Source organism: Lissotriton helveticus, chromosome 12 (genome assembly GCF_964261635.1).
Source record: "Lissotriton helveticus chromosome 12, aLisHel1.1, whole genome shotgun sequence".
In the NCBI taxonomy this organism is placed as follows: Eukaryota; Metazoa; Chordata; class Amphibia; order Caudata; family Salamandridae; genus Lissotriton; species Lissotriton helveticus.
The window spans coordinates 875,565,853-875,591,801 of record NC_136073.1 but is presented as its reverse complement, the minus strand read 5'-3'; the positions used below and the strand labels follow the sequence as shown (position 1 = coordinate 875,591,801).

Below are 25,949 nucleotides of genomic sequence, written 5' to 3'. Positions count from 1 at the left end.
ATAGTGAATCCAGAAAGATCTTCAAGCTGCAAAACTACACCGACAGGTAAGAAAACTATTCGTTATGCCCCTGTGCTGTCTAGTTCAGTTGCCAGATAGTACAAGTGAACAGGGAAGCCATGTAAGTACATGTACTGGGCACCGGACATTAAAAGTTCCCCAGCTACTTTATGGTTTCACTGAAACACATGGTACCTTAGAGGTGCCCCCTGAAAACATACCAGCCTCTAGTGTACTGACTAACTGGTGTAGAACAGCGTGCCACAACTGACAGGTTTCTGACCCTCAGCAGGTGAGAGTCCATGGTCTCTGAGGGCAAAAACCAAGCCTGTTCCGGCCGGATGTGGTGTTACCCCTCCAAGCAGGATGGCAAAGTAATCAGCATATCAAGACAGGAGGCTTCAAATGCATCTGCCGCCTTTGATATGCGACCCAGGGTTCCCCCAGACAGGGTAAATCCCACCCCATGCCCAGAGCCTAGTTAGCACCAGGACAGGTGGGAAAATTAGCTAGTTAGGAGGCGTGTTCACTATCAGGCTAGTTATACCCCTAAGGTACACTACCTGAAGTGAACACAAAAAGTAGAATTTCACCATCTTGGTTTTTGGTGAAATTTGATACACTGGGTCAGGGTTATGGCCCCTCCCCACAGGAAGTGGTAATATAGGGGGTGTAGGCACCCCAGAGGTAAGTAGCCCATTGACTTCTACCTTACACTCGCCTTAACAGCCCTAAATTGAGCATTTCAGTGGCTCTCCTGACACCAGGAACTCCGATTCGACAGATCCAAGAAGAAAAGAACAAAAGAGCGAAGAATAAGAGAACTGAGAACCATCTGCAGATTTTTTGGCACCAAACCCTGTTTTCCTGCACCTGTCACGACAAACGGACTCATCCTGTTGCTTTGCATCTTCCAAGAACCCCGATGGACTGCCAGCTCTTTGCAAATTGCCAGCGATCTCCCATGGAGTAGAGGAGCTACTCCTGACAGCCTACAGGCAGCAGTCTGGTCCATCTTTTGCCAGCTCCCCGGTCTCACTGACGCAGCCGCCCAGGAAAAAGTCACCGTTTTCCAAGAGGTTAGATCTGTCTCCCTACCAAGTGATAAGATGACAGGATTAACAAGAGACATTCTGCACCAAAACCTGGGGTACCGGACCCCTTGCAGCAACCACAGCCTGTTTAAGTCCAATCCAGACTCAGACAACTCTAAGACCGAGCTACCGTCGAAGGACGTCTGCACTGAAAAGAATCACTTCCAGAGTGGCCCAGCTGTCCTGTTTTTGTTCCCTCAACCGGCGAGACCGACAACTGTGGGTGCCCGTGACGTACAAGCCGAGCCGCCCTAGCCACTCTGCACCCGAGTGACCCAGCCCGGGTACCCGAGAACTGACTGTGCTCCCAGGGCCTCATGAACTGAGCCCCCCGGTGGGAGCTCCCAAACTTGACACCAAGTACCCCTCTGCAGCCTGTTTCTAGGTGCCCAACCCAAAGAGAGCATTTGGGTTATCATTTTTGCCTCTGTAAACCCATTGTGGTTTGCCTGGACCCTTTACAAAGTGTACCGAATTTTGGTCCACAATATAAAGAGACAGCTACCTACACTACCCATGCAAGGTCACCCGAACACCTCGTGCTCTCCACGTTTAGTAAGAGAGAATTCAAGGTAACCTTCATGAGCACCATTGGCTATGATGAATTCTAAACTCTGGGGGCACAAATCTCTCTCCATGTATGAGGATGCCATCTTCAACTGAAAGCTCAGTCGCAATTTTCACAAACGGTTGACAAGGAGAGTCCAACCATTTATAGCAAAAGAAAAGACTTGGGACAACAACAAATCTTTTGATAACTCTTCCCTCCATTTATTCTCGCTAATAGCACACATATTATCCAGATCAACTGCAGCAATAAGATAGTTCTCATAATCTTCATCTAATGCACTTAAAATAATAGAAGGAAACCTACACAAATATTCAGTTCTGTGATTCTTGCCCAAATACAAAATGTCAAAATTGTACAGTTTAGTGGGAAAACGTGCAACGCGGGGTGTGTGATCTGCTCAAGATTTTCCAGATCCAGTCTGACTCCTGGGAAATATTCTAAGGGATCTGCTGCTAGATAGAGCCTCTACCAGATAAGGCGCTACCGAAGGTGAGTAACGTGTTCATTAACATCCCTCAACCAAGTATCCTGGCACCATTTATCACAATAAATACCTGAACAAATACCACCAATGTTTTAATTCGCTGTTACAAATAGCTCAACCTGACAGGTGCTTTATTCTGTATCCAGCATCCACACTGAAAAAATGTACTTGCAAGTAGAGTCACAAACCCCTTTGATTTTCACCCTAACCCAAAGACATAATGAACAACAAAAAACTTCCTTTCTTCCTTGCGTAACCCAACAGCCTCACAACTTTCAATTCAGTTAAACCAATGTTAAAAAAAGAACGAAATCCAAGGGGGTGACATCGACTCAACATAGCCCTGTCTCAGGCACCCAGAGAAAGGTCACAATCAACGTGGACATTTGTTAAGTTAATAATAGAAACCTATAGAACTTCGAAGCCGGAAATTCCAGCATCTCAAAAGACTAAAACAGCCTATCCTTGAAATTCCGAAATCCTATTTACTACTTGCTGAAGCACATCTCCTCCTCGCTCAGTCCACAGACACTTATCAGTGCACACACCAAATGTTCTTTCTGCTTGCCCCCACCGTACAGCAATTTCATGAACAACAGTGCCCACAGCCCTTCCTTTCAACCACTACAGCCGTTCCATTATGTACAACTCACACTTATTAACACCCGATCCACCCTAAAACATATAAATGTCATAAAAGAACGCATCCCCCAAATCAAATTATCTTGCTCGACCTTACTGTGACCTACATTAGTAAGCATTCTATCTTTGTTCTAGATGCCCTCCTTTCTAAGTTGTAGGAAAGCAGATTATCCAGTATTAGGGGTGTCTTTCATAGATTCACATGCCTGAATCATTCCCCGTCGTCGAGACGGGAGCCTCCGGTATATAACAAAGTAATGTCCTATAGACATACATAAAGAAAAATAGGCCTAAGGGCCTCACCTTAGTAGCCTATCCTTGTCCTTATGCAAAAAGGACCAAACTCTTAAAGCCAGCCAATCAGCTATCACCTCCTTCTAGAACCTTCCCTGCTGGAGCCTCAGTCTCTCAGATTTTCTACCGCACGTTGTGCTAGGGAGTCTCCAACCTGAGCTCTCCTCAGGATCTCTTCTAAACCTACTTTATTCACTTGGAAACAGGATTACTTTCTCAAATTCTCCAACTGGGATATATAAGACTCTTCAATTGCAGTAAGTGCTGTCTTTCCTTGCCATTTTAAGGAATGTCTGGATCCCAGAAGAAAGCCCTTTTCAGGGCCTGCTCTTCATGTGGGAAGAAAAGGCTCCATGTGGAGGACAAGCACGACCTGTGCCTATACTGCCTTTACCCAGACCACGTCCCTAAGGATTGTAAGATCTGTCGCTCTTTCCCTAATAAGACCTTGAGGGATAGAGAGGGCCAACTTCTCATTTGGCTGGACAGGCTCAAACAGAGGGATAATGTGGAGTCCTCAGAGGGCAGCTTCTCCATGACTTCGGACGTCTCCCTCAAGAGGCCAAGGGGGGACCCCCCTGGCCCCTCAGACACTTCTCCTATGAAGATGCATAAGAAATCTTCAGAGGCCAAATCTACAACCTCCTCAATGTCTGACATAGGCTCTCACGCCTTTAAGAAGCCTGCGCACTCCTCCACCAAGCCTACGCCATCTTCCACGCAAAAGAAGGCTGTGACGCCACTCGCAGTCTCCACAACGACGACGACGGTGTCGACGACGACGGCGTCGTCAGTCCTCGCATCGACGACGACCACTCCATCATCATCGTCGGCAGGTAGGCCCATCACATCTGTCATACTGCTGAAATCGTCGTCGTCTAAAACACCGTCGTCGACGAAATCGGGGCCGTCGACGACGACCCCGTCGACGAAGAGCTCATCGACGTCAAAATCGGGGTCGTCGACGAGGAACCCATCGTCGACGACGACCCCGTCGACGAGGAACCCATCGACGACCAAGCCAGGGACGTCGACGACGAGAAGCCCGCCGTCGACGGAAGGCGCGTCACCGAGACCGTCGACGACGAAGACGTCGACGAGGAATGAATCGTCGACGAGAAATGAATCGTCGACGAGTGCATCGTCGACGAGGACGTCGTCGACGACCGCGTCGTCGACGAAAACATCGACGACAAAAATCTCGTCGCTTGAACCCCCGTCGACGGAGAACATGCCGTCGACGACGAAACCGTCGACGGAAGGGTCGTCTACGACCAGGGACAACGCGGACCCGTGGAAGAAGTCCAAGCTAGTGGAACCGTCGTCATGGACGCAGCCTCCGCCGACACCACCGCGCAAAGTGCCAAAGAAGCTGATCACGCCCGAAACGACCTCCCCGAGCAAAGTGCAGAGCCACTTACCTTCTGATTTTCTCCAGAGTGAAGACTCGGAAGAGGAAACAACAACTCAAGCTATGTCCATCTCTGACCTCCACGTGAAATGCCAAAGCACTGATGAGGAACAGGAGGAATTTACCTACCAGGAACACTCTTTCCGAGCGCAGGTACGGACGGAAGTGACCCCTATGGTGTGCCTTCCGGTGTCCACCGTGGATGACCTTAAACATCTCATCCGAGACTACAAGCAGCGTTCCCGGAGGCACGGGATGCTGAGAATAGGGGCCCAACGCCGGCGACATCTGCTCCACCGGCAGCCCCACAACAGACGCGACCACGTCCGCAGGCCTCCCATGCGGCAGTCTCACCTCAAGTAGTGGAATCCTCGGAGGAGGAAGCGGAGGAAATGGAAGAAGGCGAAGTCCCTGAGGGTCGCACGGATCAGGACGACGACGATGAGTATGTCGCGCCCTCCCCAGCTTCACCCCAACCACGCCAATCGGATTCTCCGCCAGTGGACATTGGCGGGTTCCATAAGTTAATGGAGCGGGCAGCGAAGCGTTTCCACATGGAAATGGAAACAACGGAGACAGAATGTTTCTTATATGATTTTAAAGAACAAACAAAAAATATCACTAAATCAATTCCGATTATTGAATTTCTCTGGGACCAGGGAAAGAAACTGATGGCCACGCCGGCGTCCATACCTGCGGTTATCCCACGTCTGGACAAGAAATACAAAGCTCTCTCCAAGGCGGCTGTTTGTTTCAATGGGCACCCAAAACCTGATTCAGTGGTGACCCAGGCAGCTCAGAAGAATTCCCGCAACCCTTCCTCTCCCTTGTCAGCACCACCGGACAAAGAGGGAAGAAAGTTGGATACCATTGGGAAACGGTTCACCACTACGTCAGCCATGACTATCAAAGTCGCCAACTCTATTGCCCTGTTAGGACGCTATAATCGCCAACTGTGGGAGGACATGGTACCTTATTTGGCGGAGCTACCAGATACGATGCAGGAAGAGGTCAAGGCACTGCTCTCGGAAGGTCAAGCCTCGGCAGCGGAAATCATAGATTGTGCCATAGATGGAGCCATGACTGGCTTTCGCCAATTAGCTGGAGCAGCAGTCCTGCGGCGCCAGGGCTGGCTTAAGGCTACCTCATTTAGGCAAGAAGTTCAAACAAAGGTGCTAGACATGCCCTTCGATGGCCAACATCTTTTCGGAGCCACAATTGATGAAGCGCTCCAGAACATTAAAAAAGACACCGATACGGCTAGAGCACTGGGTACGCTGCAGGCTAGGAACCAGTCCTTTCGGGGCAACAGGTCCAGGGGTCAGCCCTCATACAGGGGGTCCTTCCAAAATAGATCCTCCTATTCATACCAGAATAAGTCGCAGTATCCACAGAAGCAACAGCAGAACCGCCAAACTTCCTATGGACGATCGAACTTCCGAGGAAAGAACCAGAGGAGGGGCACTGGCGGCCGCCAGTGACCGATTACTCCGGCCAGTCCAGCAACAATATCCCTCATTCAAAATTGGAGGAAAGTTGACCCATTTCCTACAGAATTGGCATCTCATAACCACAGATCGGTGGGTCCTACAATTGATAAGATTCGGCCATTCCCTGGAATTCATCACCATCCCACCTCCAACACCGCCACGCAAACTGCCACACAAACATCTACGGCCGTTGCTCCTGGAAATATCCGCGATGTTGAAGAAGGGAGCGATCGAGCTGGTCCCACCATCTCAAAGAGGACAGGGATTCTATTCCTGCTTCTTTCTCATTCGCAAGAAGGGGAAAAAGTGGAGGCCCATATTGGATCTCAGAGCCCTCAACTCTTTCCTAAAGAGTCAGTCGTTCAGGATGGTGACGCTCCAAGAAATTCTGGGCATTCTAGAAAGCGGAGATTTCATGACTTCCCTAGATCTCCAGGATGCCTACTACCACATCCCGATCCTCAAAGGGCACAGAAAATTCCTAAGGTTCGAGGTGGCAGGACGCCACTACCAATTCAAAGTACTGCCGTTCGGCCTCAAATCCGCCCCGCGGATTTTCACAAAGTGCCTTTCTCCTGTGGCAGCCTTCCTGCGTCAAATGGGTCACCAGGTCTTCCCTTACCTCGACGACTGGCTGGTGAAAGCCCCCTCAGCAACAGGCGCGACCTCATCCTCCAACGCCTGCACCAATCTCTTTCTGCACTTAGGATTAACTCTCAATCTCGAGAAATCCTGCACGACCCCGACCAGCCGCATCTCCTTCCTGGGGGCAACCTTGGACACGATCGTATCTCTGGCCACGGCTGTGGCTTCGAGAAAGACCATGAGAGTTCGAACTTTCAAATCTCTACTGGGCATGATGTCGTCCTGTATCCTCCTCATCCCGCACTGCCGCCTCAGGATGCGTCCAATGCAAGAAGCTCTCGCATACCAATGGACTCAAAGTACTGGCTCGTTCGACGACACAGTGAGAATAACACCACAGATGTCCAAAACTCTGCGATGGTGGATGAATCACAGAAATCTGTCGACAGGCCTACCCTTCCTCCTTCCAGCAGCACCTTTGGTAATCACCACGGATGCCTCCCTGGAGGGTTGGGGAGCGGTCCTACAGGACCTACAAGTCAGCGGCAAATGGACGGACCAGGAGAAGACATTCCACATAAACCTTCTCGAACTGTGAGCGGTCTTCCTGGCACTGAAGGCCTTTTTACCACGTATCCAGAACTCCCAGGTGCTCGTCAGGACGCTCAACACCACGACGATGCACTACCTGAACAAGCAGGGAGGGACGCGTTCGCTCACTCTCTCACGCGAATCGCAAGAAATCTGGAACTGGCTAGTGCTTCAAGGGATCACGCTCAAAGCCGAATATGTCCCTGGCAAGGACAATACCATCGCGGACGCACTCAGCAGATGCACGTCTCTCACTCACGAATGGGAGCTCGACCAAGGTACACTAGATCAGGTATTCTCAGAATGGGAAATCCCAAGGATCGACCTCTTTGCCACCAGGGAGAACGCCAAATGCCCAAACTACGCAAGTTGGCGTCCCCAACAAGGGTCACTCGGAAATGCCCTTTCCATCAGTTGGTTCGGCGTCTTTGCGTACGCTTTTCCCCCCTTCCCGATGATTCCCAGGGTCCTCAGTAAGATGAAGGCAGAGCCTTGTACCCTGATCCTAATTGCCCCGTTCTGGCCGAGGCAGCATTGGTTCTCGGACCTTCATCGCCTCTCCATCAGGGCTCCGATTCGTCTGCAACAGCACCCGAACCTGCTGACTATGTCCAACGGACAGATCCAACACCCGAACCTACCATCGCTCAGATTATCAGCCTGGCTCCTGAGCACAGAGAATTCTGTCATCTAGACATCCCACAGAAATGCAGGGAGGTCCTAGCGAAAGCGCGAGCGGACAGTACCAACAGAACGTACTCCCTCAAGTGGAAGCGGTTTTGCTTATGGTGCGTGGAACAAGATCTGTCACCATATTACCCCTGTGCAGATATTGCCATACCTTCTACACTTGGCGGAGTCAGGACTGGCGCATGCATCTATAAAGGTTCACTTGGCTGCAATTTCACGCTACACTAGATCCTCGAAGGCCCCTTCGCTTTGGTCCAGCAGGCTTATTAAACAGTTCCTCAAAGGCTTGTATAGGTCGTACCCAAGGCCTCGAAGGATTCCACCTACATGGCATCTAAACTTGGTACTCACCCAGCTTATGAGCCATCCTTTTGAGCCCATTCACCGAGCACCCATCAAGTACATCTCATGGAAGGTAGCTCTTCTGCTCGCTCTAACATCGGCCAGGAGAGTCAGCGAGTTACAAGCTCTATCCATTCAGGAACCGTTTATGCAATTTAAACAAGACAGAGTGGTGCTGAGGATGAATCCCAAATTCATGCCAAAAGTGCCTTCAGACTTTCACCTTAATGAACCGGTGGTTCTACGTTCCTTCTTTGCAAACCCTACCACTGCAGCAGAGAGGACGTTACACTCCTTAGACCTCAAAAGGTGTATAAGATTTTACTTGGACAAGACAAAAGACTTCAGAAAGTCGTCGCAACTTTTTGTGGCCTACAGTAGACCAAGACTTGGTCTCCCACTCACGAAACAGAGTATCTCAAGATGGATCTCTTCGGCGATAGCATTCTGCCATGAAAAGGCCGGCCGGCCGTTGAATGCCACGGTGCACGCACACTCCACAAGAGCAATGTCCACATCAGCAGCGCTGTTCGCTGGAGTGCCGATTCTGGACATACGCAGAGCAGCGACGTGGAAGTCGCCGCATACGTTCGCCAGACACTATTGCCTGGATGTTGAGCTTCTGCAGGACGCAGCTGTGGGCCAGGCGGTGCTTCGACATCTATTCCAGTGAGGTGAGCCTTCCTACATCCCGCCATCCTGGTATGCACATCTCTTCTATTTGGTTATGTTGATGTATCCTAATACTTACAGTCGCATGATACTTAGTGTATTATCTAACTGATTATGTGGCATCATTGCATCAGACATGTGCATAATATGTATTGCTAACTATTCTGATTCAGGCATGTGAATCTATGAAAGACACCCCTAATACTGGATAAGAAATGCGTTACTTACCTGTAACAGCAGTTATCCAGTATTGGTGTCTTTCATAGATTCACATGTAACCCTCCCGCCTCCCCTGGAAGGACTCACGTTCTCTCTCTACCTGCCTTACGCCTACCTAGCTTGGTGCGTACGAAAATCTGAGAGACTGAGGCTCCAGCAGGGAAGGTTCTAGAAGGAGGTGATAGCTGATTGGCTGGCTCTAAGAGTTTGGTCCTTTTTGCATAAGGACAAGGATAGGCTACTAAGGTGAGGCCCTTAGGCCTATTTTTCTTTATGTATGTCTATAGGACATTACTTTGTTATATACCGGAGGCTCCCGTCTCGACGACGGGGAATGATTCAGGCATGTGAATCTATGAAAGACACCAATACTGGATAACTGCTGTTACAGGTAAGCAACGCATTTCTTATGTGGTTTGTTTGGGAGACCTCACCATGTAATAATGTCACAATCTCTGGCAAGTCCATTTAGGTTCTTTAATAAAACCTTATAGCTCATTCCTGTGTAGCTGAGGCACAGAACAGCCAGGCTTAATCTAAGGCAGAAGTGAAAAGAACTTATAAGTACCAAAATAATAAGTAAGAAACACGACTCAATAAAAATCTGACACCAATTTATGAAAATAGATTTTATTTGTATCTACAGACAGACACCAAAACAACAACAATCTATTGTGTAGTTCTATCTTTAGAATGTAAAAAATAGTAAGTAGCTTAGCGATTTTGAGCCAACAGGCTAGAATGGCTACTAAAACTGGTTCAGCAGTGTTAGAGTCCTCACTGTATTTTTATTCTTTTCGTGGTCCGGCAAAGAAGTGGTCCTGAGGAGGATGCTGAAGAGGTACAGTCTTCCTGGGGCCACCCATAGGTCCCCGAACGCCAGGGGTCGTCTCCTGCCTCGGATTGTATCTTCCATGATGCACCAGTGGAGTTCAGTGCAGGTACAGCTGCAGCTGGTCTCCTGGTTACAGCAGTTACTTGCAGGTAACTAAATCTTTCTTGTGGGGGACCAGGGTCCATTTTGACTTCAGCCATGGGTTCCATGGCCCAGGGGGCCACTCATGTGGTTCAAGACTCGGTCTCCCAGGGTGCACTTCAGCTCATAGGGGAGGGCCGGCGTTCCTGGGTAGCTGGGCTCTCCGGTTGCAGGCTTCCTTAGCTGTTGTGGTCCAGAGGCTTAACAGAAGGTTAGTCATCTAGCCCCTGGAATCACTTCTGTTCTGGAAGAAATGGAGCTCTGTTCCGCAAGTGGCACCGCTGGTACAATCTTCTTTGCAAGTCCCTCTAGTTCAGCAGGCCCAAGCCAGTCTAGTCCTTGATATCCTCTCTTTCCTGGGTCCATGGAGCAGCAGTGCTGTCCCTTTTCTGTCTTCTTTCCAGACAAGTAGTGATCCGAGGGCCATGTGCAAGGGGTGACAATGTTATGCCATCTTTGTGTTTGTGGGAAGTTTCAGTCTATAGGGAAACAGTTCCCATGGGGCAAGACTTCCCACTTTACATCACTTCCTGGAGGTTTGACCAAAATAATTCTCAAGAGTGCCCTTTCCTGCTTGCATTCAAGATGCCTCAGTATTCTTCCCCTGGGTGGAGCTCCTGGTACACTCCTAACTTGTACCCAGCATAATGAGTCACTCTTTTTGGAAAACTGGATCTTCAGTGGGCTTCACCCTCTAGAGGAGATGACAGCCTGTCTACTTATACACAGGAGCGAACAGCCTAACGTGTGATCTGCATTTGCTTTACTGAGGCGGCAGCCTCTTTGAAGCATGGCCATCTGCAGCCACCACCCTGTCGTAATTCTGCTGAAGGAGGTCACCCTTCTTCCCAGTAACAGTTCTGTTTGTTGCCTGTTCCTGGGAGTGTGTCACACCTTCTAGCAGGAGGGCAGCCTGTTGTCTTGGGGTAATGCAGCTGTGGATTGCCAGAAAGGGCTACCAGAGGTTTGGGTAACAAAGCGATGACTTTCTAAACGCACCTTTACCCTAAAAGTTATTTTAAATCCGACTTCAGCAATACGTCGGGTTGAATGCAACAATTAATTTGATACCTTAAAGTACCATATTCAGTGGTCCCATATGGACATTAGCACTTCTCTCGTGGGCTAGTGGACCTCCAGGCTAGCTAATAGGCCTACCGGCTTAGCTACAATGAAAATGACACTTACGGGTTTCTCCTGTAAAGACATGTAAGAGATAAATTCGGCATGCCCTTTTTATTATCTGCACCGTGCCCTACGGGCTTACAAGGCCTTATTTAGGGGCGACTTATAGATATTAAAAAGGAAGATTTGGACATGGCAAATGGGGTTATTTTGCCATGTCAAGTAGAAGCTGCCCTACAAGGCTGCAGTGACAGACCTAGAGCCTTCTTTTCACTTTTTCATAACAGTAGTGGCACAACAAGTGGTGCGTTCCACTGGTGACATTCATTTTAACTAGCCCTAGGGACCTGAAGCACCATATTCTAGTGTCTACTAGGTAAGTTACCTACGCCAATCAGGAATTAGCAGATTGCACATATACGTTTCAAGGGTTACAGGATGTACTGGGGCCTGGACAGCAGGGCCCAGTGTGCTACAGAGTTGAAAAAACGACAGCATCCGCCCAAATGTTGGGGTGATCATACAGAAAGAGGATCTTTCCCAAACGGGGCTACAGATATCCTTCAAATTAGAGATACGCTGCTGCAGCCTGCTGACATGCACAGCCATTCCTGATACAACATGTCAACGTTTTACTGAATGAATGTGGGAAATATTTTGTTTTATACAGTAGGTTGTACAAGGAGGTACAATTTTAGTAATTAAAAACACTATCATTTGATTTTGCCATTGATAGTATTGTATTTTCATACATACAATTGCTTTCGTTGTGTTTTGGAGAAAAGTAATACATACATGTAACATATATTGTCTGCTTTAACAATAAGAAATGTTAATAGATTTATTTTTCATTCTTCGCAGTTGATGACAATACAAAAGAAACTGCAGAAAATCTGGCTCGGTTCCTTGTTGAAGATGGCAAAGATATTGAAGGGGACTTTGATTTGACCATGCTTTCCAAAAACCCAGAGTTCTGGTGAGCATTCTTGGCCTCCTTGTCAGCTCAGACATTAGTGAGATGGATCAATCCTTTTTAGGTCTCGGCCTGCGTAGGCTGCGCTTGCGCAGTCTCGCCGGCGAGATCTTATGTTTTTCAGTGTGGGGCTTGAAACCGCCCCTCTTTTCCATTGGCTGGCTTCCTAAACGGAGGCCAGCCATTGGAGGAGAGGGGCGTCTGTCCATTTAAGCCCCGTGTTTTTGGGATTGAGGGGCGTGTTTTTTTAGGTTCTTTCTCTCCTCTTCCCATTGGCTGGAATTTTACATTCCAGCCAATGGGAAGAGGAGAGAACGAAAAACACGCCCCTCAATCCCGAAAATGACATACGTTTCTCCGAGGCATTTCTGCATGACCTCGGAGAAAGATGGGTCACACATATAAACTTAACAGATGGTGGTGCCGAGTGCTCCTCACTTGCCTTCCGGAGATGGCAAGTGCTTATTTAGCTTTGAAATTCAGCATTGCAGCGCTTTTCTTGAGCACCAGTTGTATTACACAAGAACACATTCATTTTGGTAGGCACGTGCAGATTGGTTCTGTCTGGTGTGGCAATGTGCACGGATAAGGGCGTAAAATACGCAGCTGTCTTGTTGATCGAGATTAACTGCTGTGTTTGACGGTTTGAGTTGTACCTCCAAGTTGATGTGTGTGTTGCGTTAGTGCAAGTAGAACGACCTCCATGTGACAATTTTTAAACTGGATGTGTGTGTGCGAGGTACACCGCGGCGTGCTGTGGCCCCTGAGTCAGTGCAGGAGCCTCCGCTGGGGACACTGCAGCAGCAGCAGCCGCCGCCGCGCTGCCTCGGAAGCATCCCTCCTCCCCCTGGTTGTGCGAGCCTGCTCCTCACCACTCCACAAAAAAACACCCGGAAAGATGGCGCCTGCGGGACACCTGGAATCGGCGCTGTGCCCGAGCTGAGGGACCCCGTGTGCCCGGATCTGCGGACCATGGTAGGAGAGGCTTCCTCTGCGCAGCGCGGCTGCGAGGCTCGGCCCATCCTGGGCTCTCCCTGCACCGGGGGCGTGGGCTCAGCGCTGCCGCCTGTGCCTGGGACATCCGCCGGGGTGAGGATGGCACCGAGTGCTCGGAGGAGGCAGTGCCTGCACAGGGGCAGGGGAGAGGCTCCTGCAGGATGGGGGCGGCTGCTGGAGCCCGAACTGTGCTGGCCGCGAGCTCCGGGGTGCTGTCCCTGGGGCAGGTGCTGCCCCTCCGGTCCGGCGGGGTCTCTGCTGTGGCCTGGGGGAGCGCTGAGCACTGCTCCCCGGAAGGATGCCAGCTGCCCTCCCCTGGAGGCGGCAGGTTGACGCCCCCATCCCTGGTCTGAGGTTGCCCCCGGTTGTGGCACAAGTTTGCCTCCCCCTCGTGCCAGGGCCGGCTGCCCACGCCCCCGGTTGTTTAGGAACGCTTTTTTTAATGGTTCTGTTCCCCAGCGGCTCACCCGTGTTCACGCAACAACGACAAAGTCTTCGAGGGAGGAGGTCGGGAGCCCACCCCGCCTCCTCGAGTGCCGCTAGTAAAAGTCCCTGGTCCCAGGAGGGGGCCCGGGTGAAGGCAGGGAAGCAGCGTGATTGTTTCGGGGGCTCCCATGCGCTGTAGGGAGCCCCGGAAGAAGAGAGCCCCGCCGCCTATTGCTGCGGAGGGGGCGCAAGGCACACTGCCGCTGCCTGCCCCCGCCGCTTTTCTGCCCTCTGTTCCCTCGTTGTGATTGTGATTCTGCCCTCTGTTCCCTCATTGTGATTCTGCCCTCTGTTCCCTCGTTGTGATTCTGCCCTCTGTTCCCTCGTTGTGATTCTGCCCTCTGTTCCCTTGTTGTGATTCTGCCCTCAGTTCCTTCATTGTGATTGTTTTTCTGCCCTCTGTTCCCTCGTTGTGATTCTGCCCTCTGTTCCCTCGTTGTGATTCTGCCCTCTGTTCCCTTGTTTTGATTGTTTTTCTGCCCTCTGTTCCCTCGTTGTGATTGTTTTTCTGCCCTCTGTTCCCTGTGTGTGGCTCTCTGTGTGTGTGTGTGTGTGGCTCTGTGTGTGTGTGGCTCTGTGTGTGTGTGTGTGTGTGTGTGTGTGTGTGTGTGTGTGTGTGTGTGTATGTTGGACTCTGTGTGTGTGTGTGTGTGTGTGTGTGTGTGTGTTGGGCTCTGTGTGTGTGTGTGTGTTGGGCTCTGTGTGTGTGTGTGTGTTGGGCTCTGTGTGTGTGTGTGTGTGTTGGGCTAAGTGTGTGTGTGTGTGTTGGGCTAAGTGTGTGTGTGTGCGTGTGTGTGTGTGTGTGTGTTGGGCTAAGTGTGTGTGTGTTGGGCTAAGTGTGTGTGTGTGTGCGTGTGTGTGTGTGTGTGTGTTGGGCTATGTGTGTGTGTGTTGGGGTCTGTGTGTGTGTTGGGCTCTGTGTTGGGCTCTGTGTGTTGGGCTCTGTGTGTTGGGCTCTGTGTTGGTGTGTGTGGCTCTGTATTGGTGTGTGTGGCTCTGTGTCTGTGTGTTTGGCTCTGTCTGTGTGTTTGGCTCTGTCTGTGTGTGTGGCTCTGTCTGTCTGTGTGTGTGTGGCTCTGTCTGTCTGTGTGTGTGTGTGGCTCTGTCTGTCTGTGTGTGGCTCTGTGTGTGTGTGTGTGGCTCTGTGTGTGTGGGTAGCTTTTTTTTGTAGGTGGCTCTATGTGTGGGTGGCTCTGTGTGGGTGGCTCTATGTGAATGACTGTGTGGGTGGCTCTGTGTAAATGACAATGCTATTTATTTATATGTTTTAAAAACAAAAACATAATTTGCAATACATAGCTACTTTTGGCTGACCCTAACTGGGCTACCCTTCAGTATTCAGGGCAAAGGTGTCTGGTGTGATCCTGCCCCTTCAGCGTTTGGGGGAGCAGGTCGTACCTTTTGATCCTGCCTGGAGCAGAGGGATGACTTGTCCAGTTCCTCAAAAAAGTAGACTTTTGTGCAGCTGCATTAGAGACGGAAATGGATCTGGGTAAAAGGCTCCAGTCACCTCTGACAGATCAGAATCCCCAGCTCAACTTCATTTAATTTCTCGCACCCTAGGAGAACTGCTATGTACTGGAGAAAATAGCTGTTCCTTCACTCTTATCTTAGAGGGCAACACATGGCAGCAAGACAATATCATGGATACTGCAATGAACTATGAAAGCCAATGCAAGCTCCTCGTACCGGGTGCTGGCTCTTAGGTGATATCAAGTCGTCCGGAGGATTTTGAGATCACTGCCTAACAGGCTGTGGCCAAAACCGTTCTTGAACCACCAGCCAATTAGTTATTAGTTGTTCAAAAACTGAGCAACCTTTGACCCTGTCACCAGGTAGGTGGCCCCCCTCAGCCGCCACACGGTCCCCCTGTCCCGCTGTGATCGTTGCAGTCCTCCCTGTGCATTGGACTGTTTTTCCTATTTTTCCTTTTGTGCCACTATTATTTCTGCCTTTCCTTTTCTCACCGTTACTGTTCTCCTCTTTTTTTTCTGCCTCTTCGCCCCAGCGCCCTGTGCCCTCCCTCCCTGCCCCCCACCCGCTCCTCTCCCTCGAGATTCCCGCCGCTGCCTCCCTGCGGCCCCGCTCCCTGGTGCCCCATTCGCCGCCCCGCTCCCGCCTCCCAGCTGCTCCTCCCTCCCATAGGCCTTTTCATGGAGGCCGCGCAGCGGGCGCGCCAAAGGCAAGCCCGTCTGCGCCTGGACCGCGCCCAACGCCAGAACTCCTGGCCCCCGCCGAAACCATGAAACCCGACAGAGATACGACCCCACCACCCTCCACACACTCAACACCGGCCGACCAGCCGCCTGCTACCAAGCCACTCCGAAGCGCGCCCACGGGCCCTTCTCCTGCCAAACCTGCACATTCACCTACGTCCGAACCTACATCCCACCACCCAGACCAGGCAACAACAACAACCACCTCAAGTGCATCCTACTCAACACCCGCTCCGTCTACAAGCACGCCGTCTACTCTGGGACCTCCTCGATACAACAGCACCAGACGTCGCCATCCTCACAGAAACCTGGATGAACGCCTCCTCAGCCTCCGACATCGCCATAGCCATCCCGGACGGCTACAAGATCACCCGAAAGGACCGCGTCAAACAAACCGGAGGAGGAATCGCCATCATCTACAGGAACACCATCGACGTCATGACAAACTCCGAAGATGCCATCACCACCGCCGAACACCTACACTTCCAGATCTACACCGGCCCAAGACAACCCTCAGAGGAACCCTCGTCTACAGACCCCCGGGCCCACGTACACAATTCAGTGAAGCCATCGCCGACTTCATCAGCCCACATGCCCTCGCCTCATCAGACTACCTCCTCCTAGGGGACCTGAACTTCCACCTTGAGAACAACAATGACAACAACACCACCACCCTGCTCGACAACCTCGCCAACCTCGGACTCAAGCAACTAGTGAACACCTCCATCCACTACGCCGGCCACAAGCTCGACCCCATCTTTTCCGCCAGCAGCCACGTTGCCTTCAGCCACTCCACCGGACTACACTGGACCGACCACAGCTGCATCCACTTTACCTTTAAGAAGACCACATACCACCACCGCCCGCAACAGATCCCTCGTATATGCTGGAGCAAAGTCACCGCAGACCAGCTAACCACATCACTGTGCCAGAACCCACCAATCACCACCACTGACACCAACGGCGCAGCCCACAACCTCACACAGTGGATCATCAACTGCGCCGACGCCCTTGCACCACTGAAGAACCCTCCAGGCAAGCCCGGCAACAGGAAAACAACATGGTTCACCGACGACCTCAAAAAATCAAAGAAATCCTGCCGAACCCTCGAGAAAACCTGGCGCCGCGAACAGACGCCAGAAAACATGACAGCCCTCAAGAACGCCACCCGCAAACACCACCAGTTGATCTGCACCACCAAAAAGACATCGTTCAAAGAACGGCTGGACAACAACACACACAACAGCAAGGAGCTCTTCAGCATCGTAAAAGAGCTCTCCAATCCCAACGCCAACAGCAACGACATCACACCATCGCAAGACCTCTCTAACTCCCTCGCCACGTTCTTTCACCGCAAGATCGCCGATATCCACAACAGCTTTGGCACCCAGACTCCGCACCGAACCAACGCCCCCTACAACCACCCTAAGCGCCTGGACTCCCATCAGCACCGAAGACACCGCCCACGCTATGAACACCATCCACTCCGGCTCTCCTTCCGACCCACGCCCTCACCACATCTTCAACAAAGCTGACACCATCATCGCTCCCCACCTACGGAACGTAATAAACAACTCCCTCGCGTCCGCCACCTTCCCAGTGAGCTGGAAGCACGCAGAGATCAATGCCCTACTGAAGAAACCCACAGAGGACCCTAAAGAGCTCAAAAACTTCCGCCCCATCTCTCTTCTTCCCTTCCCGGCGAAAGTGATCGAGAAAATCGTCAATAAACAGCTGACCGCGTTCCTCGAGGCCAATGGTTCCCTCGACCCATGCCAGTCCGGATTTCGAGCCAACCACAGCACTGAGACCGCCCTCATCGCAGCCACCGACTACATCAGGACCCTACTCGACAATGGGGAAACTACCGCCCTCATCCTCCTAGACCTCTCAGCCGCCTTTGATACAGTCTGCCACCGCACCCTAATAAACCACCTCCACAACGCCGGGATCCAAGGTAAAGCCCTGCGCTGGATCACCTCGTTCCTCTCCGACAGAACCCAGAGAGTTCGCCTCCCTCCCTTCCGCTTCGCGGCCACCGAGACCATCTGCGGCGTACCCCAAGGCTCATCGCTCAGCCCAACCCTTTTCAACATCTACATGAGCCCCCTCGCCACGATCGCACGCAAACACAGCCTCAACATCATCTCATACGGGGGAGGAGCCAAGATGGCGATCGACACGGACGTGTAAGCTCCCGGCTCCGTATGCCTCTGAGCCCCGCAAGACGATCCTGGACACGATTTCGATATTAAATGGTGGCGGGGCGAAGGTGAAGGCGCGCGGATGCTGCATACGCGATTCCGGTGTCTCTACCGGCCTCGCAGACGGATATATTAGTGGAGTCTACCGGCGGCCATCTGCGACCCTGTGCCGAGCCCTAGGCTGCCAAACATGGCCGGGCACTGACTCTTCGGCGGCGGCCGGCAGAACCTGGGCGGAGTCGGCCCACCGGGTAACAGCGGCTCCAGAGCGGTCCTTTGAGGGGGCCCCCGACAATCGCATGGTGCGGCTTGAGTGCGCCCTCGGCTAGAGGGCTCGGTGGCATTGATCCTGGCTGCGGAGTCCGGGAGGTGAGACTCTCGGTTTTGTTTGCTGCCCTGCCCGGCTATAACTATACGCTCCCGCGCATAGGCCTGTGACTGGTCCGGAACAGAGATGGCCACTGCCACGGATTGCGGTCTGGGTCCACATTTTGGAAGCCCTCGATATTCCAGCAGCAGTCTACCTGAACCGATCTTCTCCCCACCCAGCCTTTGTTCTCCTGCCCAGCTGGTAGCGCACGACGGGTGCCTGCACGAGATGGGGTATTACCCCTTGTCTATTGCGGTGCTACGTGAGGTCGAGTGTGCGGCACCGAATGACTCTCCGAGGTGGGGGCTCCAGCCTGCGCTATCCTGCAGCGACATCCTTGCCGCCCTGAATGATTCTCAGTCTGCTTGGAGTGATGGCTGCCGGGCGCTTGGTGAAAGGCTTGACGATATTGCGATCGCACTGGGGAAACTGCGCTCGGATGCTCTCCAGACTTGCGAGGAATTGCCCCCACCTATGTTTGAAGAGGATCCTGTGGTTTTGCTTGGATGCGGAGGGGAATGTACGATCCTGGACAGTGTTGGTGTCTGGGACGGACTGCCTACATGTTTCAATGGTAATGGAGGACGCCTTTCCCATCATTTGACGGTGTCCCCGTCTGCTACAGCACCGCCGACGGCCCGGACACTGGTTCAGCTGTTGTTGCCGCTTATGTCTGCCGCCTCCTCCCTCGCCCTGGTACCTTTGCGGTGGTATGCCTTTTCGGACTTGAATCAGGGAGTGATCGTCTATACTGGAGGAGACTTTGTCCGTGGCCGGCGGCGTCCATTTTGTGCTGGCGAGTTGCGCCCGGCCCAGGCGTTGGCATTTTGTCTTCTTTTGTTTGCTGAAGCGGCTTCACCTTTGTGGACATTGCACGGGGGTCTTGCGAAAAGGGGCCAGGGCTAAGGGTTTTCCGCTGGTGTTTGATGTCTGTGGGGCTGGAGGGGATGCGGATTGGTAAATTCCTGCACATGCTTAATGGCGCACTACGTGATGTTTCGCCCCCATATTTATGGTACTAAGAGTCTGTTATCGTTGATTGTTTCCTTTGGGGTGGCGATGACGCTAACGGTAGGGGAGACCGGGAGCCTGTTGGGTTTGCCCTCCTCCGGTATTATATTACCTCTTTTTCTTTTCTCTTTTTCCCTTTTTTCTGAAGCTAAATTTCGGGTTTCGTTTCTCGGGCGACAGACACACTGCTAGGGGGGGGGGGGTAGGCTGTAGCCTCAGCATGCGTGTAGGGTGGGGGGTTGGGGGGAGGGTTTTTTGTTTTCGTTTCTGTTTCTATGGGCCTTTTTTTCTCCCTTTTTTTCTTGGTTCCTTTTCTTTTCTTTTCTTCTTTTGGGTCAGCATGGTGGCTAGGTATAGCGCTGCTTATTGTTTCTGTTGTTGGATTTATTCTAACATGGGATGAGATGTTCCACGTTCATGGGGCGGGCGATGACCAGTGGGTACTGTGAATGTATGCTATTTTCCTGATACCTGTCTTTTTATGCTGACTTTTTGGTTGCCATCCTTCGTTTTGTCGACAATTTGTTGTGATCATTGCCCGCTATGTGCCCTCTGTGGATTGAATGCGCCTGATCCTTCTCCTCTAAAAACTTTTAAAATTAACCTGCTTTGTCCTGTACCCAGCGGTCCCCTTTCCCATACGTCGTGCTCTGGTTGCTGTTTTTCGTCTCTGAGACTGCTGGGCTGTTTCGATCCTGTGTTTTGTGCTATTAATCGATTTCGAGGCCGGCCAGAATGGTTGTGGGCCCGTATCTGTATGCCTATGATACACAATAAAGGTTTACAAAAAATAAAAAAATAAAAAATCATCTCATACGCCGACGACACCCAGCTGATACTCTTCCCTCACCAAAGACCCAGCCACCGCCAAACTCAACCTCCAGTAAGGAATGAAAAACGTCGCGGAATGGATGAAACTCAGCCGTCTGAAACTGAACTCAGACAAAACAGAGGTCCTCATCCTCGGACCATCCCCATCCGCCTGGGACGACTCCTGGTGGCCCACAGAACTGGGCACCGCACCGACACCCACTGACCACGCACGCAACTTGGGATTCATCCTGGACTCCTCTCTCATGATGACCAAGCAAGTCAACGCCATCTCATCTTCATGCTTCAACACCCTGCGCATGCTCTGTAAGATATTCCGGTGGATCCCTACCGGAACCAGAAAGACGGTCACCCAGGCCCTCGTCACCAGCCGACTAGACTACGGGAACGCCCTATACGCAGAACCCACAGTCAAACTTCAGAAAAGACTCCAACGCATACAGAATGCATCCACACAACTCATCCTCGACATCCCCCTCCACAGCCACATATCAGCCCACCTGAGAGACCTGCACAGGCTCCCCGTCAACAAAATGATCATGTTCAGGCTTCTCACCCACGCACACAAAGCGCTCCACGACATAGGTCCCGAATACCTCAACAACCGCCTCATGTTCTACACTCCAACATGCAAACTCCGCTCCGCCAGCCTCGCCCTCGCCACCGATCCACGGATCTGGAGAACCACTACCGGCGGAAGATCATTCTCCTACCTGGCGGCCATGACGTGGAACTCCCTCCCCGCCCACCTACGACTGACCCAGGACCACCTCACTTTCAGGAAACACCTCAAGACCTGGCTCTTTGAGCAGTAGCGGCAGTCCTCCAACTCCCCCTCCCCCCCCCGCGCCTTGAGACCCTCACGGGTGAGTAGCGCGCTCTACAAATGTATTGATTGATTGATTGATTGACACAATCCAAACCAATATTTCAGGCAACTGGTTACCAGCAGAGGCCAGTTTGTACAGGCTGAGGGACACCCCCCCCCCCTCTCTTTTCCAGGCAAGAAGAGTGTCTGTCGGGCTGAATAAAAGTGAGTCTGGCAGACACTCTTCTTGTTCAAGTCAGGCAAACAGGAGCTAGACATGCGATAAATCCACATGCTCTTGGCTGCCTTGCCAGGCTGAGGATTTCACATCCCTCTTGGCGTGACCTCCTCACCCTGGCAAAAGTGCCTCATTGACCTCCCCCTCGTGACTTGGCCGCTTCAGTTTTAAGCCTTCAAGTGCCCAGGGCCGAGTGTCAATCAGTGACACCTTGTCACAGAGTGGGGTGGGTCCGCAGTCTCATGGACCCCATCCCACTCTGTGACGAGATTGGGACTGCTGCCTTTTCTCATTGGCTGACCTAAAGTCAATCAGTGAGAGACGGTAGCTGCCCCAACCCTCCTGGGACCTAAGCTTACTATGTTTAATATACGAAATAGAGCATAACTGACTTCCTACAAAATTACAAAGTACATATGTCCCTGCCTCCAGCAGTTGACTCCATGTCGCTATGCTGAAGCTAACATCGCTCCTATATTGGAACTGTCTGTGGGGGGGGAGCTTTTTGATTCCGCAATCCCAATGTTTGGTCCCGTAACTTGAAGACTTTTATTGGCTGGCCCAACAGAACATTTACAGTTACAACCACCATTATAGGACATGGGGCTCCCTTCCTATGTGGTTTGCTCCACAAACCCACTGGCTCTTTCGGCAGGTGGGGGCCTCGCATGTTAGAAAAAACATCAATAAAAGGAACGTTTGCAGACCCAGTTATATCACACTTACCTCCGAGGCAAACAGCGCTTAGTATGCCATCAATTCATGTGAAATTCTGAAAGGGCCAACTCTAAAAGAGGCATTGATGCACCATTAGCGACTGTCACAACAAATGTAGATATTGATTAGCAGCTTAAAAAGCGCCAAGATGCACTGGAAGGATCTACTAAATAAAGCGGTTATATGAGAAATGACCAGGGATTCCAAGACTGAGAGTGGGGAATGTTCGAAGCTAATGAATCTTGGTAAAATGTCAGGTACAGATAAGTAACTTTAGTAACCACTGATAGTGATTTAATGTTGTAAGAATCGAATTGTTAAACTATAGTCCTGTCCAAATGCTTCTGTGCTGTTGAGATCGATATGCTGCTGCTTCTTAGTCCTGAACTTAGTTACATCTATTTGTACGTTGCAAAAAACTTCCTGTAATATTGTTTGACTATAATTTATTTTCATTTTCATATCCCCTGCCCATTGCTAAATCAACAAAGCATAACTTTGTGACACAGACACACTAAATGTTTTAATTTTGGTTTCTCCATAGGTTTCTGAATAAGAAACGTAGCTCAGCTTACAAATTTTATCAAATGAAGCTCAAACAATTCCGCCTCGCCCATGGTCATAACCCAGGGAACTCCAACAATCTTGGAAAAGTTGCCCCTCGTGATTCAGAAGTACAGACTTCAAAAGTCCAGGATCCCCAACCACCCGGTTATAAGCCGCTGATATTTCTAAATGCTGATCCGGACTGCGATCCTTACTGTGATCCTGACTCTGATCCGGACTCTGATACGGACTGTTACATTATTGACCCTCAAGAGCCTGCATCACAACACTCTCAGCCTATAAAGCATGATCCTCAGGACTCAAAGAACGCGAAGCATGCGCTACAGCCCTCTAAGCCTGAAGTATCTGTGCCTCAACGATCGAAGCTTTTTGAGCCTGCGCCAACACCTTTTAAGCCCAAGGAGCCTGCACTACAGCACTCTAAGCCTGAAGTATCTGTGCCTCAACGATCGAAGCCTATTGAGCCTGCGTCAACACCTTTTAAACCCACAGAGCCTACACTACAGCACTCTAAGGAGCCTGCCAACTCTGAGCTTATGGCCACTGGTTATTCTGAAAAGCCAGAGAAGGCAATAATCCAGCCCTCCCAGTCAGAAGCCTGGAACCAGACCAGTCATGAGAAGCATCAACACATTCCAAGCCAAGATAGTAAGTATTAAAATCAGATGCATCGTCCCTTCCTTTTCAGGCGTGACAATCAAATAATTTTAGTTTAAAGATGTTGCTTAGTTAGGCATGGCACATGTATTTAATTCTTTTTTTTTTATTCCTATTTATATTTGTCAGCTCTTGGACGAGTGACAAACGCTGCAAATTGTGGTGCACTTGAAACATGTTGATTTGGGGAGGAAGACTGTCATATTTATAGCAGGAGTATCTTTCCACTATCCTTTCACTTATCCATACTTCAGTTATTTGGAATCACGTTACTGTCCTAACACTGCTTCTATCAACTTTATCGTTACATTTTGTTTTATCAACACTGAAAATATCTGGAATTTGTCATGAAGAATACTGAACTGTTTAATGTTAAAACTTGTAGTTTTAACAAAACACACATTGACAAACTTTATACTCACACCAACCTGCCCCCTCTGACTCACATGACACTTAAAAATATTGGAGCAAAAGGAGTAGAAGAAGAACCCCTGAATATGTGCCACTTCCACCGAAATAAGGAAATCAAACTATTTTTTTTGTTTTTTAAATGAAAAATATATTTGGTCACAGTAGTCTGTTCTTCATGGCTACTGCAATTTACATTGGTAATGGGATGAGAGAAAGTAAAGGTGGTAAGATGTGAAGGAAGAATAAGCGAAGTGTATGTGGAGCTTAGAGGGGACAAGAGGGTGTGGGGGCTAAATGTATGAGGGTAATTTGTAATGAGTAGCACCAGGAGGGGATGTGAAAGTGAGGAGAAAACAAATAAGACTGTTTCACAAGAGTATGATGAGAGAGATGGGTCATGTAATAAGGGAAGGGACCAGGCATGTAAGAGTGACGGGTGAAGAAAGGTCTAACATGTGAAGCACATAAATAATAAAAAAGACATCAGAGAAAACAAGAGGGACATGAGCATTCCCCTTCAAATGTTTAGTAAGAAAGAGCCCGCAAATCTGTCCTTGCATCATAATGAACTATTTGTGTCATGTTAGATTTGTCAGGTCACAGGGCTGATTAAGAAAGCAGAAATGGGTCTGCACAATGTAGAAACTTCTTATCACCCCCTTGGGCTGCAACAGAACTTCTAAAGATAGTAGCATTGTTGCTTTCAGCTTGTGTGTGTTTACAAGGAACTGCATCAACAGGTTGTGATGGAAATGGGCACAATGTAGGAGCCCTGATTGAACCATCCCAGTGTGCTGAAACTTTTCACACACTCACCCCAAGTCACAGATCTTTGTTAAATCCATCATCGTTCTTCTGCTCACCAAGCCAGCCTAGTTTGGACCCAGCCATATGCAAATGAGTGTTGACCCTGCTTCTCATGGGAACAGTCCAGCCCGAAATGCCAGGCCAGGTCCTCCCTGGACCAGAAACAAGCATCCTAGGACCAGTTTCGGGGTTTCACCCCTCATTAGCCCAGCTATCTTAAACTTAGTGGCAAGGAAAGCAAGAGACCCACGTCTGGGCATACCTTGGCCACTTGGGGCTGACATAGAAAACACAATAAGATGATGGACAGAGTGCTGAAACTTTTCAGACACTCGCCTCCCAGTCACAGCTCTGGGTTGAATCCATCATCGTTCTTCTGCTCACTAATCCACTCTGGTCCCAGAATGCGTGTTTCCAGCCCAGGGAGGACCTGACCTGGAAGTTCGGATGGACTGTTCCCTTGGACAGCAGGGTCCAGACAGATTTGCATATGGCTGGGTTTAAACTGGATTGGCGTGAGGAGAAAATAAAAGATGGATTTAGGCCCAGATTGATGTACTGGGGTGAATGTTTGACATTGTTCAACATTCTGTCCATCAATTGTTCTTTTTGTTGAGTGAATCATCCAGCATAATATGGATAGTCTGTTATGTGAAATCTGTCAAACTTATTTTTTTCTATTGCTCTAAAAATGAAACGCTTGTTTTTGGTGGTTACTTATACCTACAGATTGTTAATTCGCCTTTCGAATAGTCCAGGTGACAGCCTAGATCCAAATTCTTTAAAAAACTCTTTCATGGCGTGGTGGGCGCTGGCATGACAGCACTAGATCTATATATTACAAACCCTGGCATCCTGACGGCAGTTCCTTTTTTTTTGTGCCTACCCGTTGCCCATCCAGAGCTAGCTCTCTTCTCGGAGAGATTTCCCGCATGATTTTAGAGACAAAACATTTAGGGCAGTGAGCAGGGATGTTTCACACTAAACATTCAGTGTTCAAAACCTGTAGGGTTTGTGATGGGATGATGTCCTTCACGCCTGACCATGACATTTGCTTGTGGTGACTGGGGAACAGAGCATGATACACGATTGTGTGACTACTGTCTCATTATGCAGCCCATGGTAATCAAGTGGCGTTAGGTAAAGCTGTTTATTGCCTGGGTCCGTGACGACTAGCTGATTCGGTACCAATCTCAGCCGAGATCCAAATTTCCCATCTCTCCAGCTTCAAAATCATTAAGGGAGAAGTGCCACAAAAAAGAGGAAGCAGCAGCATTAGTCTCCCTTTAGAGGTAGGTCCGCACAACACTCAGCACTTTGGGAGTGTATTAGCTTCTAAGGGCACTGAAAAAATGGGCAGAGAACTAAAGTCAGTAGGCCAAGGTGGTCAATATATAACCTAAGTGAAGTCACTCTGGCATGGCTTCCTTCATCGACATGGAGCTAGTGCCTCCTACTGGCATTGAAGAGC

General features: G+C 50.3%; 1 protein-coding gene across 1 annotated transcript in view; it reads left to right on the top strand.

The window, feature by feature from the left end:
• Positions 1 to 25,949, top strand: part of LOC144798492 (uncharacterized) — a 121,963-nt gene that overhangs the window by 80,121 nt on the left and 15,893 nt on the right. The window contains exons 9-10 of the mRNA XM_078669393.1: positions 12,048 to 12,162; positions 22,581 to 23,251. Coding sequence (XP_078525519.1) covers positions 12,048 to 12,162; positions 22,581 to 23,251 — 786 coding nt within the window. The remainder of the gene's footprint in view (positions 1 to 12,047; positions 12,163 to 22,580; positions 23,252 to 25,949) is intronic.